Raw genomic sequence first — 14,263 nt, 5'->3', positions numbered from 1 at the left:
TATAAATGACTATATATATGTATCTTATACATAAATACTACATATATAATGTAGTATGGTTCGTATATTTAATATTACACAATTTCTTATGGTATGACGTGTTTGTGACGTGTTTTATTTCTACGAAATTTTCTACGAATCCAATTTATATTAACATTAGTTAGTGTAATCAATTGTAAAGTGACATTAAGTAAAATAACGATTGAATATAATTATTTGAATTTTATACCTTATAAAGATAAACGTTAATTAAAAGATGTCATTTGTATCGCCTATGCCTAGTCAAGAATTCCTTTGGGATGTTTTTCAAAGGTATTTTAAAACTTTTTCATTATTTTTATTAACAGTGTTAATATTGAAATATAATTAGTAATATAATATAACTATATTAAATATAATATAAATATAGGTTAAATTCATTATTTAACTATAAATGAAATTCTCGAAAATTACATTGTATATTTCAATAAATATTTTTTAAACATTTTGTTATGATTTGTATATAATAAAAAAAAAAAGAAAATATCTCAATAACATTAAAAAATAAAATATTTTATCAAAAATCTTTCATATAGATTTGAAGGATTTTTGATTCTTTTATGATGTATAAACAAGAAAAAGAAATAATAAAAAACTTTGTCATATCTTAATGATTTTGAATAAGTTGGGATAATAAGTTAAAAAGTTTTTAGTTTTATAGTCAATGTAAGATTGCAAATTATAGAGATACAATAATTTCTTTTCGATTTTCTTTTTTTTTCAAGGTCATAGAGATTGTTTCTTTTCATTTTTTTTATACTATTAAATAATATTTAATAAATTAAATAAATTTAATGAAATCTATCCTTTCCAAAAATTTTAATATATTAAATTCATAAAATTATAATATGAATATTTATTTCATAAATAATTATAAATAACAAAATTTTAATTATTATTAATTATTTATTAAATATCACATATACAAAAGTTTAATATTCTTTAATTTGTATATTGTAGAGTTGATAGAGACAGATCTGGTGCAATTACTGCAGATGAATTACAACAAGCTCTTTCAAATGGAACATGGACACCATTTAATCCAGAAACAGTGCGTTTAATGATTGGTAATTATTGTAATTTTATTGTTTATTATAATTATGCAGATAAAATTGTAATATTAACTTTTTAAAAATCTTATATTAATTTTTAAAATTTTAATATGTTAATGTGTTAATATGTAAATGAATATATTTAACAGAACTTCTTGAGTAGATTCGCATGGTCTTACACTATTTTTAATATATCTTTAGTTCATTTTATTGATACAGGTATGTTTGACATTGACAAAACTGATCCTGATTCTTCAGGTATGTTCGATAAAAATCAAAAGGGAACAGTTAGTTTTGAAGAATTTGGAGCTCTATGGAAATATGTAACAGATTGGCAAAATTGTTTTCGATCATTTGACCGGGACAATAGTGGAAATATTGATAGAAATGAATTAAAAACAGCTCTTACAAATTTTGGATATAGATTATCAGATCAAATTATAGATACCCTTATACGCAAATATGATAGAGCTGGTCGTGGAACTATATATTTTGATGATTTTATTCAGTGCTGTGTAGTTTTATATGTAAGTATACATTTGAATAGAATTTTGGTATAAATCATATTTTACATTTAAATTACTATAAATTAATTTTTTTTATCTTTTAGACTTTGACTGCTGCCTTCAGACAATTGGATACAGATCTAGATGGTGTTATTACAATTCACTATGAACAATTCTTAGGCATGGTATTCAATCTTAAAATATAAGTCATTTTTGTGCTTCATCAATGTTATTCTTGCCTACTTTGGCATTATGTTATTACACAAATACGAATTATTTGATGCCAAATTTGGAAATATGAATTTATTCATAAAAAAACTTTTCATATCAAAATTAAAATCTTATACATTCAATATGCTTATATGTAAATCTTAACTAAGAAATCATAAATAATCAATTGTATATATATATAAACATTCCTAAAAAATGTATACATATATCTAAATTTGATTATAAACATAAATATTTAAATTTTATTCTCTGTTTGTAGAAAAACGAAAATAATAAATATTTAATTATGTTGAAAGAAAAGGAATATTTAAAAAATAAATAATAGATTTTAAAAATGGAACATATTTCAGTTAAAAAAATATTGTCTATAAATTAAAAAGATTGTCTATAATATATATTTTTAAACAATAGTTTAAACTAATAGTTTTCATTAAAATGTAAAAAAAAACAAATGTCAATTATATATTAAAAATTATTTATCATATATATCTTTAGATATATTTTAATGTTTTAATACATTTTAATATGTATTATATTTTCTTACTGCAGCATTTCAAATGATATTTAAGTCTTATCTAAGTAAATAATTAAGAATTTGAAATTATTTTTATTGTATATTTTTAAAATATCATCATAAATGATTATTGTGTATTACTTCAAATTATGTACGAAATCTACATTTCTGTAATTTTCTATCATTATTAAATTAATTGCAAACATATATTTTAATTGAATATATTTTTATTTTTTTCATTCATTTATTCATTTTTTTTTTTTTTTGCTTATGAAAAATATAAAAAATAAATTTATAAAAAATACGCAAGGATAATGAATAGAATTCATTTCTCGAATTCGCTCGATTATCAGTTCATATAATAATAATAATTTGAAATAGACGATACATTAAAATAAAAGAAAATATTTATACATATATAAAAAAAGTGATTTATAATTTACAATGGATTTAGAAAAATTCTGCCATTCTTTACCAAAATTGGTATGTAATCTATTTAATCTGCAACATAGAGGTTAATGTTTGTAATTAAAAAATATTTTTTCTGTATTTATAGGAACTTCATGCTCACTTGAATGGATCTTTAAGCGCGGATACTTTGAAAAAATTATACAAAATGCAAAATTCTGAAGTAGGAAATTATGAAAATATATTTATGGGCATGAAAAATTTTTCATCATTAGAGGAGTACGAATAACAATACAATTTTAAATTTCCAATTTTAAAATGTGTTATATTATTATTTTATAAAAAACATGTATAATTGTTTGTAGATGTTTCAAAGTATTTGATATAGCTCATTCATTGACAGTAACACCAGAGGCAATTTTTCATGCTACTTATAACACAATTAAAGAATTCCAAGATGATAATGTAATATATTTGGAACTTAGAAGCACACCTCGTGCTATTCCTGAGAAAATGTCAAAACAAGAATATGTAGAAGCAATCATAAAAGCATTTGAGTAAATATAATTTAACTAAAATGTTTATTATTTTTTAAAAATCAAAATATTAAGAAATTTTTAATTTAGATTATTTTATAACTATAGAGTCTGCAAAATTGATTTTCCAAATATATTATTGAAGTTATTAATATCTGTTAATCGTAAGCAAGGATATAAAGCAGCACAAGAAAACATAGAATTAGCAATAAATTTTATGAAGAAATATCCACAATATATTGTTGGACTTGATCTCAGTGGAGATCCAATGACAGGAAGTATTTTTTTAGAGTTATTAAGAAAAGCTAGAATGGCTGGACTTAAAATAGCAGCTCATTGTGCAGAGGTGAAACTAAACAAATATTTAAATTAAAAATTAATTTGACTTTTTAATTAAATTAAATGTTTTCTTATTTATCTTATATAAGTTTATTTATCTTATATAGGTTTCGAATGAAACAGAAACAATAGATATTCTTGAATTTAAACCAGATAGATTGGGACATTGCACTTGTGTTCATCCTACATTGCAAGGAACGAATAAATTATTTAATCTGCTTATTAATTCAAGAATTCCTGTAGGTAAGAATGGAAAAATTATATTAATTTAAAGTTTGTTACTTAATTTATACAGAAATATATTGAATATTTTGTATTTATTTATTTTTTTTTTATCTAGAATTGTGTTTAACTTCAAATGTTCGATGTAAAACTGTACCTACTTATGAATCTCATCAATTTAAATATTTATTTGAAGCTGGTCATCCTATTTGTCTTAGTGTGAGTAAAATTATTAACATTTTTTGAATAATCAAATTTTAAAAAGTATATTTTATTTTTTTTAGACTGATGACAAAGGTGTCTTTCATACATCTTTATCTCAGGAATATAAAATAGCTAGTTCAACATTTAATTTAAGCCAAGAACAACTAATAAAACTTTGTTTATCATCCGTACAATATGCTTTTGTTACATCAGAAGAAAAAGAAATATTATTATCTAAGATCAAAAATTTTTATTGTAAAGAGTATACTATTAAAGAATGAAATTATAACGAATATAATAACCTAATAAAATTAATAAAAATCAAATATTTCAATTCTCAAAAAATTCGAATGTTTTAAAACTATGAAATGCATTCCTAAATGCAGGATATATCATAATTATAATAATTCAATCATAAAAGTTAGTAAAATTAACAAATTTTAAAAATAATTTCTTTTTTTTTATATATATATAAATATTGAATTGAATAGATATTGATAAGTTATAAAAAAAAAAAAAAAAAATGATAACTTAAATATCGGAACAGTCTCTTGAACGCATAAATTTTGCAAAGAAATATAGACAAAAAAAAGAGAAAGTAATAAACAAAAGGACAGAGATAGATTAAAAATTGTGAAATCAGCATCATTTTTAGAATGCCGCAGATAAAACATAAATATAGATAAGAAGAATAAATAATAGAAGAATAGAGATAGGATAAGAATTAACAGTCAACGCCATCTTAAGGCCATGTTCTATTTTCTATCTTTAACGACATGTCAATATTTCTATCCTTCTCTTATTATTTGTTCTTTTTATTTATATTTGTATTTCATCCGCAACACTCTAGAGATGGCGCTTCTCGTATTTCTATCCTCTTTCCATTATTTTCTTTCTTTGTGTATACTTGCTTTGCAAAATTTATACTTGAAATTTATGTTCGAAAGACAATCCAATGTCTGATAACCTTTATTGTCTTCTTTTTTAATCTATTGATTAAAAATCTTAATCAGAATTTTTTCGAACTAATTACATAGCTTGTTTCTGTTCGATCTAACAAACAAAATTCTTATAAAGATTAATAATGCAAAAAAATATTATGATCATATAAAGGAGAAATGAGATTATAGAACTATTGATATAAAAGTAACATCGATTTTATTCGTTATGATATTAATGGATTTACATGGATTTACAGATAATTAAGTTGCTACTTACGGAGATTAAAATAGTTAAATGTCATCAGGAGTTCCATGTTTATTTTGTCAAGATTGTATGTAGTATATACAACATTTATAATAATTATTACAATGTTATGTCTGTAAATGTGTATTCTTTTTTTTTTTTTATTTCGATATTGAAGAAAAAATTAGTAATACTTACAAGTCGGCATCGAACAGATAGTTCGATAAACTCTAACGATTATCTCCCTATCAAAATTACAATCGACTGATGAAACTATGTATAATGTTGCATGTAATTTCTTTTTGTTGCTCATTTTATGATCGATATAATGATTTCATGTTCTCCATAATCGATTAAAAAAAAAAAAAAAAAAAAAAAAATGAAAGTCGAATTTTTTATCATATGAAAAGAAAAGATTGAAAAGATTAAAACGTATTGCCAACTTTAAAGTGAGCAATGAGAATGTTTCCTTTTTTATACTAGATCAAGTGTTTCAAATAAAAATGGGTCAATTTTTTACGATTACATAAAAAAAATAGGGAGCAACAAGGATTCCTTTTTTTTTTTATAATTTTGATGCGAACGTTCTGTTTTTTTCTTTCTTTTTTTTTTTTTTTTTTTGTCCTTTTATTAGAACCGTTATTCGCTATCACGGCATAACAAGGTGATAATAGTAAATATGTAAGTTGGATAATATACTAATAGTAGTAATAGGAATAATAGCAATATAGTCGTAATATTAATATTGACGATGACAATAATATCATTCTTAATAACCATAATAAGAAATTATTTCTACCATATATAATATTCGTCCTATATAACAGTCTTTTTGGCTAACCTTCGAACTATAAACAATAAAACAGTTTCTTCCTTCTCGATACCGCATCGTTATCAATATGAAAGTCCATCAAATAAGCCAACAACATTGTATTCACTTTCCAATATCCGCCTGACAAAAACTGACAAAAAATTGTCCGCAAAATTCTTTCTCTCTTACCTATCTTATGTACTTTGTATTACTGTCGCGCGTATTATTCTCTAATATCTTACCTCCGCTAAGTTTGTATCCTAACAACTATGACTAAGGATGCTTTTATTCTCATTTTCTGAACGCTTTGTGAATGCGCTTATCTTCTAAGGGGATAAGTTTTTTTTTTTTTAATTCTGTATGATTCTTCTGCGCGTTACATACTAAGCATTAATATAAAGTAAACGTTGCTATATTTATACATTTATAATACGTTGGGTGTTCAGCGTTTCACAGTCCCGTTGGCTGCGGTATCGTTATTGAACTGGCCCTAGTCATCGAAAAAACATGATTATCTATCGTTAGAGAAAAAAAAAAAGAGAAGAAGAAGAAGAAAAAAGAAGAACTTAAAGATCGACGATGCGTACGATAATAATAAAAATGCGAAATACGTAGTGCGAGCGAAACATTTGAATGCTACTCGGTTAAATGCTTTTATGATAATCGCTCGTACCTCTCGCGTATTTAATATAAAAAAGAAAGAAAACAACGCGAAAACGTAAATAAGTAAAAAAGGAAGAAACGGGTTGTAACGATCCGTCTTTTGCGTTCGTTCGCAATTTTCGTTTGATTTCGTGGAGTTAATCCACACGTATGTCTTGTAAAAAGAGGAAGCAAACCATCACGTATCGATACCGCCTGATTTTTTTTTTTTTTTTTTTTTTACAAATCTGCCTACAACGAAAAGAAAGTAAAAGAAAATAAAAATTACTCGTGCGTATAATATAAAAATCACGATACATAATATCTTTTTCTCTCTAATGTCTAATAGTAATAATCAATAATTAATAATAATTATAATTATAATAATGGCGTATCTTCTTGTAAACTGTCGCACTGAGCTCTGTCCCTTTTGCGAAAGAAAAATGTATTCGAACGACTATGTACACATACTTAACGAACGAGCAACAAGATGGACATTTGTCTATGTATATAAGAAGATGTGTGCATATACATATGTGATGAATGTGTGTATATGTGTATGGTGGTGTGTATATATATATATATATTTATATATATGTATATATATATATATATATACACAGATCAAGCATCTGACATTATCATTTTGATTTGTATGATATGTATATTATTATTTATAAAAATATTTCGGATTTTTAATTTAGATGAATTTATTTTTCTTATTTCTTATCTATTTTTCTTGGAGTAGAGGGAGAGTGGTACGTTTGAAAATTAGATATCCCTTTTTTTAAAATGGAATTACATACTTTTCGTATTAAAAAAATAAAAATAAAAATAATAATAATAATAAACAAAAATGATTAATATAATACAAGAAATATATGATTCCATTTTCCAAATACAAGAAATATACGATGCCTCGTATATTTTCACGTACAAACGTATCGATCAATACCATACAAATTTAATCTGTTCGAAATTTTCTATTTTCAATTTTTTTCCGAAATATTTTCCCTTTACAAATAATAATATTAATGATGAATCATCGATTACATCGTCAATCGCTTCGTACTGTATACTGTGAGCTCGTGTGCGCGCGTGTGGGAGTGCGTTGAGAGAATGATCGAAGTGTGAATTTTGTGTGCACAAATACATACGTGCACACACCTGCTTTGCTTTCTTTTTTTTTTTTTTTTTTATTTTACATTCGCGGTGATATCGAGTTAATATCGTGGTAAAAAGTTAACAAATATACACACACGCATGCTGATTTAAAACGCTGCAATAAAATAAGATGGCTGATTTCCCGAGCAGAGGGAGAAACGAAACTAAAAGAAAGGAAAAAAAAAAAAAAGAAAAGAACTAAAAAAAAAAAAAAAAAAAAAATAATAATAATAATAATAATCAAACGCCGCCTCAAGTCTCGAGAAATCAGCAAATCGTAATAATAATAAATAAGTTAAGATGTTTTGATTCGGTGATAATTGATAAAGTGACGAAAGAGAGAAAGGAGGAGAAAAAAAGGAGAAAAAAAAAAAAAAAAAAAAAAGACAAATGATCGATCCGGTTCGGAAGTTCGTTATACTCGAAAAACGGTTAATCTATTTGGCCGAGTGCTTCCAGTCAAGATTCTTCGAAGAGAAAATTCATTCTGTTCCAGTTCAACCGTACAAGTATCGTTATTTTTCACGTGTATCCCCCCCCCACCACCCCACCCCACCCAACCCAACCCTACCCCGCTCCCTCTTCCCTTCCCCCCCTCCCCTTTCCTAATCATATCGTCGGGTTGAACGAAAGGAAAGACAATGCGAGAAATTGAGCGGTCCTCCGACCGAGTCTAAACCAAGTCTTTACACCCTATACAACACCCTTTATACCGCTTACACTCTCGACTCTTTGTTTATTAATATTAATGGTGCTACTTAACAACCGACGCGAGGGAGCGTGTCCTGTACAGAGAGCTATTATATATTTCGCGGATATAGCTCTCGACGATTCACGTTGAGCGTTCACGAGACCACGCTCCGCGACGGTTTCGCGTTATTGTTATTGTTGTTGTTGGCGGTGGACGCTGTACTGCTCGTGGACCTGCTGTCACTTTGAGCGAACAGAACACCTTGATACATTACTCCGTTCAACTCCATACTGACTACTAAGGAATTGTCACCGTTTCTGCCGTCACCTGGAAAATATATAACCAAGAATCTCGTTGCGCCGGGAGAAGAGAGAGAGAGAGAGAGGGAGGAAGAAAGTTAGGTTCGAGCAATCGTTGCCGTTACCTCGATTCGAAATTTTAATGTGCGTGCCCAGAGTGGGTGGGGCGTTCTTCTCAGGCGGACTGTCCTCATCCGAGAGTAACCTTTTAGCGGGGGGAGGTCCAGGCGCGACGGTCAGTTCCGTATCCCTCTTGACGACTTGCATACTACCACCCGAAGAGGGTGAACTTTGCCTGGCTGGCGAGGATACAGGCGATGACCTGAGAAAAAGGAGCTCGCGACTTGATTCCAGGGTTAGGACGAAAAGAAGAGGAAAAAGGGGGAGAAGAAGAAACGGGGAAAAACCGACAAACAACTCACCTGAGTCCAAGATCGAGTGCTTCCCTTTGAGGTTCAGGACTGGAGGCCGGAGGTAGCGGGGAGTGGGACGTTTGAGGCGATATAGGTGGTTGATGCCCCACTCCTGGATACAGGGTGTTGTTGTTGTACATGTTCCACAAGGTCAATCGGGACATCTCGAGAGCGCTGAACGCCCCGTCTCTCGACGGCGTCGAAGACGGGGGTGACGCGCTCCCCGCCCGGTGCCCCATCGGTGGCGGTGTACCGCTTCTCAATTCCTTGTTCAACAGTTTCACGTATTCCACCATGCGTGCTTCGAATTCGGATGGCGCCATTCCGGGTATAGGTCCTACGTAGTGACAGACGGTTCAGACAAAACGAAGGGCGAGGATAGAGATCTATCTATCTTTCTTTCTTTCTCCGCGGAGTTCTAAAAGCGGAGACACTGTTAATGAGAATCGAAGGGGCTGAGAACGATCTGTCTGGCAAGAGAGCTCTGGTGATCGAGAAAGGGGGAGGGGGGGGGGGAAGAAGATCGGTTCTCGACGAGCTCGTTCCGACGAATGACTTATCCGAATTGCGGTTTCTCTACTGTCTGTCCGTGTACACGCCTCTCCCCTCCCCTTGTTTCGCCTCGACCCGTTGTTCCCGTTCGACGAATTTATCGGGGCGAGGAGCGAACGGGTAGGTCGGAAATGGAAATCGGAGGGGCGGCGCGAACGCGAGCGAGAAGGGTGGCGATGGTGGTGGTAGGAGAGGGAAATTGGTCGGGTGAAAGGGTGGCGAAGCGATGGTGGTAGGGGCGAGAAGGAGGAAGAAAGGGGTAAGGGAAGTAGGAATGCTCGTTAGCCAGAGTCATCCGTTAACGCCTGTCTCCCGGAGGATCGTATAATCAATTACGGCTCCTTCGCTCTCTCTTTCTCGCATCATCATCATCTCCGGGGAGGGCTGGAACCCTAACTGGAACCGATTTAAAATAAACCCGCCGCTCCCTCCTTCCGTCCCCTTTCCACGCTCCATTTCCTCGATTTCCGCCAGGAGGCTCTCGTCTCGTCTCGAAAATGAGAACGACGCAACTCGTTCCTCTTCACTTTTCGCGAATTTGGCGGGCGACAACAAGAGAAAGGAAGGGAAGAAGAAGAGTACGGTAGAGTACTTGCTGCACTAACCTGCATTCGGTGGTTGTTGTCCCGGTAGGCCCTGCGAGTGTTGAGGATGGTGCGGGTGGTGAGGCAATGGGGTGTGCGCAGCGCTGCCGTTCACCAATGACTGCGATCCATGGTGCTGGCCACCGGCTGCAACTGCCGTGACCAAAGACAGCGGGGACATTTGCGCGTGCAACGCCAAGGAGTTGGGCGTGTGGGGATTCCTTTGGACGAGGCCCTCGCTCGTCGTGCTACCGCTCGCCGCGTATGTCCCGTAACTGCTTCGTCGTCCCTCGCGGCGATTCCCGTCGATCGCCGCTTGTAACTCTGCCGGTGTCGATAGTCGTCTCTTCTCGCATTCGTACGGATACAAGTATTTCATGTACCTGGAAAAAGGGGAAGGGAGAGAGAGGAGAAAAAAAAAATAAATAAACGCAAGCAAGAAAAGATGAGAAAAGAGAAAGAAAAGGGAAAAAGACACGTCGCGTCGAGAAAGCGGACGTGTTGATTTCCCGCTCGCGGACCGTTATTGCTCGCTTTCTAAAACAATATTGCTTCAAGGTGGGCAGAGTCGAGTCGAGTCGTTGTACCGTCGTCGTCAAATCGTCGCACAGGACGATTCGTCCAATTTTCCTTCCTTCCTTTTTTTTTTTTTTCTAAAGGTGGAACGAAAAAGGGGAGACGGTATTATCCCGTTATCGAGGAGGAAGAGGGTGGGGCACGGTTCGCCGAACGCGAAATTGGCAAGGCAGATCCGAACGCGACTGGATGTACCGTCGTGTGCGCCGCTTAATTTAATCCCGCGTCTAGAGCGTGGCTCGCTCGGTCGAGTTTAATGCTCGGCCAGGCCCCGCTAATTGCACCTGAACGATGCCGTCGTTCGTGACAGATGAATCGTAGTTGGAAACGGTTCGTAAACAACGCGCTAACTTTGTTGTTTGTAACCGAAAACTGGTCTCTCGTCGAAATTATATATATATATATACCGTGACACGTGAGAAATGAAAAGTAATAACACTTCCAGGAAAAATTTACTTGGAATTTCTATCTCGGGATCGAAGAAAAAAGATATCGCGACGCTTCTAAACGAGCGTGAGAGGACGAATTGGCAAAAGGGATGCCAAGAGAGATATTTTTATTTTATCGAAGGTAGACGAAAGAAAGAAAGAAAGAAAGAAAGGTTGGGCCGTTGCGAAAGGTGGCAGCAGATCGACTGACGCTCGCACACACTTTCGTGGATAGACATATTGGCGAGAACCGCGGCCTATAATTCGCGTAGGGATCGTTCGATTTTTACGATTGTCTGCCAGACTGCGGCCGAACTAACCCTTCGGCCCGGTTCTTTCCTCCTCCTCCTCTTCTCCTTCTTCTCCTTCGCTTCTTTGTCTTCTTGTTCTCATTCTTTCCACACCCGTTCTCCCTCGACGACGAACCTCGAAAACTCGGTGTCTCGTGCGTGCAGCAACCACTATAACCCCGTAATAGTTCCCCTTTCGACTGGTACCGTGCGAGCATGCGAGGCTTCCAGGTGTCCACCCGCTATAAATCTCTCTTTCCGGGGCTGATTCGATTCCAATTCAAAATTCGAGCGCTCTTTCCTCTCTCTCCTTCATCTCCACGGAACAAAATCTTCCCGAGGGAATTTTCCCTCTTAACGAGCTAATTTCAACGGGTATTTCGTGTTGGCACGAGTTTCGACGAGTTTCATTTGACTTGTTCGCTCTCTCGAGATTCTAACAACGTGTGTACGTCGCTCGCTACGTTGTTGCAAAAATATCGAGGTGTGCCGTTCATCTCGTCGCGTCGGAAATTTGTCGGGCGGAATCAAACGCGGCGTGTTGAAAACGGGCACAATGGAAGAAGAGTTGCGGTCCCCGCGTGGCGCGCGCGCCTCCCTCGCGGTATAAATAATTACACGTTGAAGGCGCGTGGCTCGATATAGTCGTGTAGGCACCGCGATACACTCTCTCTCCGCCGTCTCCCTTTACAATTTCGTTTCCTCCGTCTGTCCCTGTCCCTCCGCCTCGGGATAACCGGTTGCCGGAATGATGGATGCGCCGGCGTCCCGACGTTCCGTCGCGCGTCACGCACCGCCCGTTCCAGGGTTATTTTCACGAGTGATTCGAGAACAGAGAGAGAGAGAGAGCATCGCACCCGTGTAATTCACGTTTCGGCCCCCAACACAGCGTCGCGCTCCGCTTCGCGGACATCCTCGCCATCTGTTCACCGACACGTTTCTCCACGATTTTTCCTCCTTTCGAGATCCCTCCTTTTATTTTATACCCGATCTTCTCTCTCTCTCTCTCCCTTTTGTCGAACAATATTTAGAAGCGGCGACGAGCCCGATAAATCTTGGCTGCGAACGGCCATTACGTAAGCGAAACCGCGCGATTAACCTCGCGAGAGAGGAACCAGCTGTTCGCGCCTCCAAATCCCTCGTATCGAATTCGAGCAACTTGGTTCCTCGACGTGCAAATCGATCGTTCGAATTTTATATCAATTTGTACGAAGGTTGGCGAGCGTATAATACCCCGGAAATGTCGAAAGAAATGTGAGAAAGAGAGAGAGAGAGAGAAAGATTATTTTATTTCGATCGAAGGTTCGAGATAAAAGGGAGGACGAGAGCGTCGACTTCTTCCTTCCTTCCTCCGGCAGGTGACGAATGGGGTTACCACCGGCACGAGCCGGCCGGCCGCCCCTCTCTCTCTTCCTCTCCGGCTATCTCGTTTCCACGGTTTCGAGTGCTCGCACAACAATAACAACAACAACACGAGCGTTAATATATCGTGTTCTCTCCCCCTCCCCCGATCTTTTTCTTCTTTTGTGGACCGTATATTTTTGTTACGCGGAGAACATACGCCGTTCCTGATACAAGCCGCCATCTTAAGCACACAAACAGTCCTCGTTTGCCCGCTCCCGTTCGCCACCGGTAATGATGATAGTGCGGCGTTTCCCAAACAACGGAACACGTCCGGCCCACCCTTTGATCTCCTCCACTTATCTTCCTCCCCTTCTTTTTCATCCTCTTGTCTCCACGTCTCCACGATCGATTCCTTCCTTCAAATTCCACTCTCGAGAAACGAGGAGAAAAATGAGAAACGATCGGAGAAGAGGAAGAAGAAAAAGAAGAAGAAGAAGAAGAAAGGAGAGAAAAAAGGGAGATCGACTATTCGATGGAACCAAGGGAGGGGGGGGAGAGACGTCACTTGGAAACGATCCCGGAAGGGGATTTCGAATCGCGAGCAACGACGGTGTACAACAGCGTCCCGGATGAGAAACTTGTAACGAATCTACTTACTGGGTACGTAGAGTAAACGCAGCGGAAGTGATACTGGATGGTAAGTGTAACCCTTTGATGATTTCTTGCCAAAGCTTCTTGTTGATCACGTCAACGAGGCCGCCCCTCGCTATGACCAAATTATACAATTCGTACAGATCCAGCACCGACTTCGCCATGATCGGCAGTCGATTGATAGGTGTTCCTGAAATCAAGATAATTACCCAAGCAAATGGGGGGAAGATAAATAAAGAGGGAGGGAGGGAAGGTGATAACGAGAGAGAGAGAGAGGGAGAAAGGTATCGATCAAGCTCGAGGCGAACTCGAACAAAGTGTTGGCGAGAATTCCAAGTCGCGTGATCGGTTTCGGCCATCGTATTTTCGACGATGGTTCGCGCGGGAATGTTGCTCCAACTTTACGAGGTTTGTCCAAGGCTTGCAGCGAAGGGGGCGTTAACAAGAGCAGTAACGAATTCGTAACGATCACGCGAACGCGGCTGCTTTTACGATCTTCTCTTACCCGTCGTGTATCGTAGAGCTAGAGCTTGTACACACACACACACACACACACACATATATATATATATAGAATAAATA

The 14,263-nt window shown here is 35.5% G+C and overlaps 3 protein-coding genes across 5 annotated transcripts in view; 2 read left to right on the top strand and 1 right to left on the bottom strand.

Annotated features, from left to right (window-relative positions):
* The first annotated feature begins 7 nt into the window (after positions 1–7).
* Alg-2 (Apoptosis-linked gene-2) lies at positions 8–2,549 on the top strand. Of its 2 annotated transcripts, none has more exons than XM_003696819.4 (4): positions 8–312; positions 1,000–1,106; positions 1,350–1,618; positions 1,702–2,549. In XM_003696819.4, the coding sequence occupies exons 1-4, from the start codon at positions 257–259 to the stop codon at positions 1,801–1,803; spliced, it is 534 nt and encodes a 177-aa protein (XP_003696867.1). In that variant the 5' UTR covers positions 8–256; the 3' UTR covers positions 1,804–2,549. The 2 variants fall into 2 exon arrangements, with proteins under 2 accessions (XP_003696867.1, XP_003696868.1); XM_003696820.4 differs by having other exon boundaries at positions 27–312; positions 1,311–1,618.
* On the top strand, positions 2,462–4,396 carry Ada (adenosine deaminase-like protein). 2 transcript variants are annotated; one of them, XM_003696817.4, is made up of 7 exons: positions 2,462–2,825; positions 2,899–3,029; positions 3,116–3,307; positions 3,395–3,632; positions 3,733–3,868; positions 3,966–4,066; positions 4,132–4,396. In XM_003696817.4, the coding sequence occupies exons 1-7, from the start codon at positions 2,787–2,789 to the stop codon at positions 4,330–4,332; spliced, it is 1,038 nt and encodes a 345-aa protein (XP_003696865.2). In that variant the 5' UTR covers positions 2,462–2,786; the 3' UTR covers positions 4,333–4,396. The 2 variants fall into 2 exon arrangements, with proteins under 2 accessions (XP_003696865.2, XP_086763105.1); XM_086906979.1 differs by having other exon boundaries at positions 2,590–2,825; positions 3,377–3,632.
* A 4,079-nt stretch (positions 4,397–8,475) lies between these two features.
* retn (retained) overlaps positions 8,476–14,263 on the bottom strand; it is a 78,990-nt gene continuing 73,202 nt past the window's right edge. Inside the window, exons 5-9 of the mRNA XM_086907012.1 lie at positions 13,688–13,871; positions 10,414–10,775; positions 9,266–9,593; positions 8,969–9,165; positions 8,476–8,871 (exon numbers count right to left, since the gene is read on the bottom strand). Coding sequence (XP_086763138.1) covers positions 8,699–8,871; positions 8,969–9,165; positions 9,266–9,593; positions 10,414–10,775; positions 13,688–13,871 — 1,244 coding nt within the window. The 3' untranslated portion in view covers positions 8,476–8,698. The remainder of the gene's footprint in view (positions 8,872–8,968; positions 9,166–9,265; positions 9,594–10,413; positions 10,776–13,687; positions 13,872–14,263) is intronic.

This window comes from Apis florea, unplaced genomic scaffold (genome assembly GCF_048593485.1).
Source record: "Apis florea isolate Af1SG1 unplaced genomic scaffold, ASM4859348v1 contig_2495_pilon, whole genome shotgun sequence".
NCBI classification, from domain to species: Eukaryota; Metazoa; Arthropoda; class Insecta; order Hymenoptera; family Apidae; genus Apis; species Apis florea.
Note: the sequence above shows the minus strand (reverse complement) of the source record. Positions and strands in the feature narration are given on the sequence as shown.

Coding starts and splice junctions, on each gene's coding strand:
- Alg-2 (XM_003696820.4), top strand. CDS start 257: ATGTCATTTGTATCGCCTATGCCTAGTCAAGAATTCCTTTGGGATGTT. Junction 1,107..1,310: donor AACAGTGCGTTTAATGATTG/GTAATTATTGTA, acceptor TTATTGATACAG/GTATGTTTGACATTGACAAA. Junction 1,619..1,701: donor AGTGCTGTGTAGTTTTATAT/GTAAGTATACAT, acceptor TTTATCTTTTAG/ACTTTGACTGCTGCCTTCAG.
- Ada (XM_086906979.1), top strand. CDS start 2,787: ATGGATTTAGAAAAATTCTGCCATTCTTTACCAAAATTG. Junction 3,633..3,732: donor TAGCAGCTCATTGTGCAGAG/GTGAAACTAAAC, acceptor TATCTTATATAG/GTTTCGAATGAAACAGAAAC. Junction 4,067..4,131: donor GTCATCCTATTTGTCTTAGT/GTGAGTAAAATT, acceptor TATTTTTTTTAG/ACTGATGACAAAGGTGTCTT.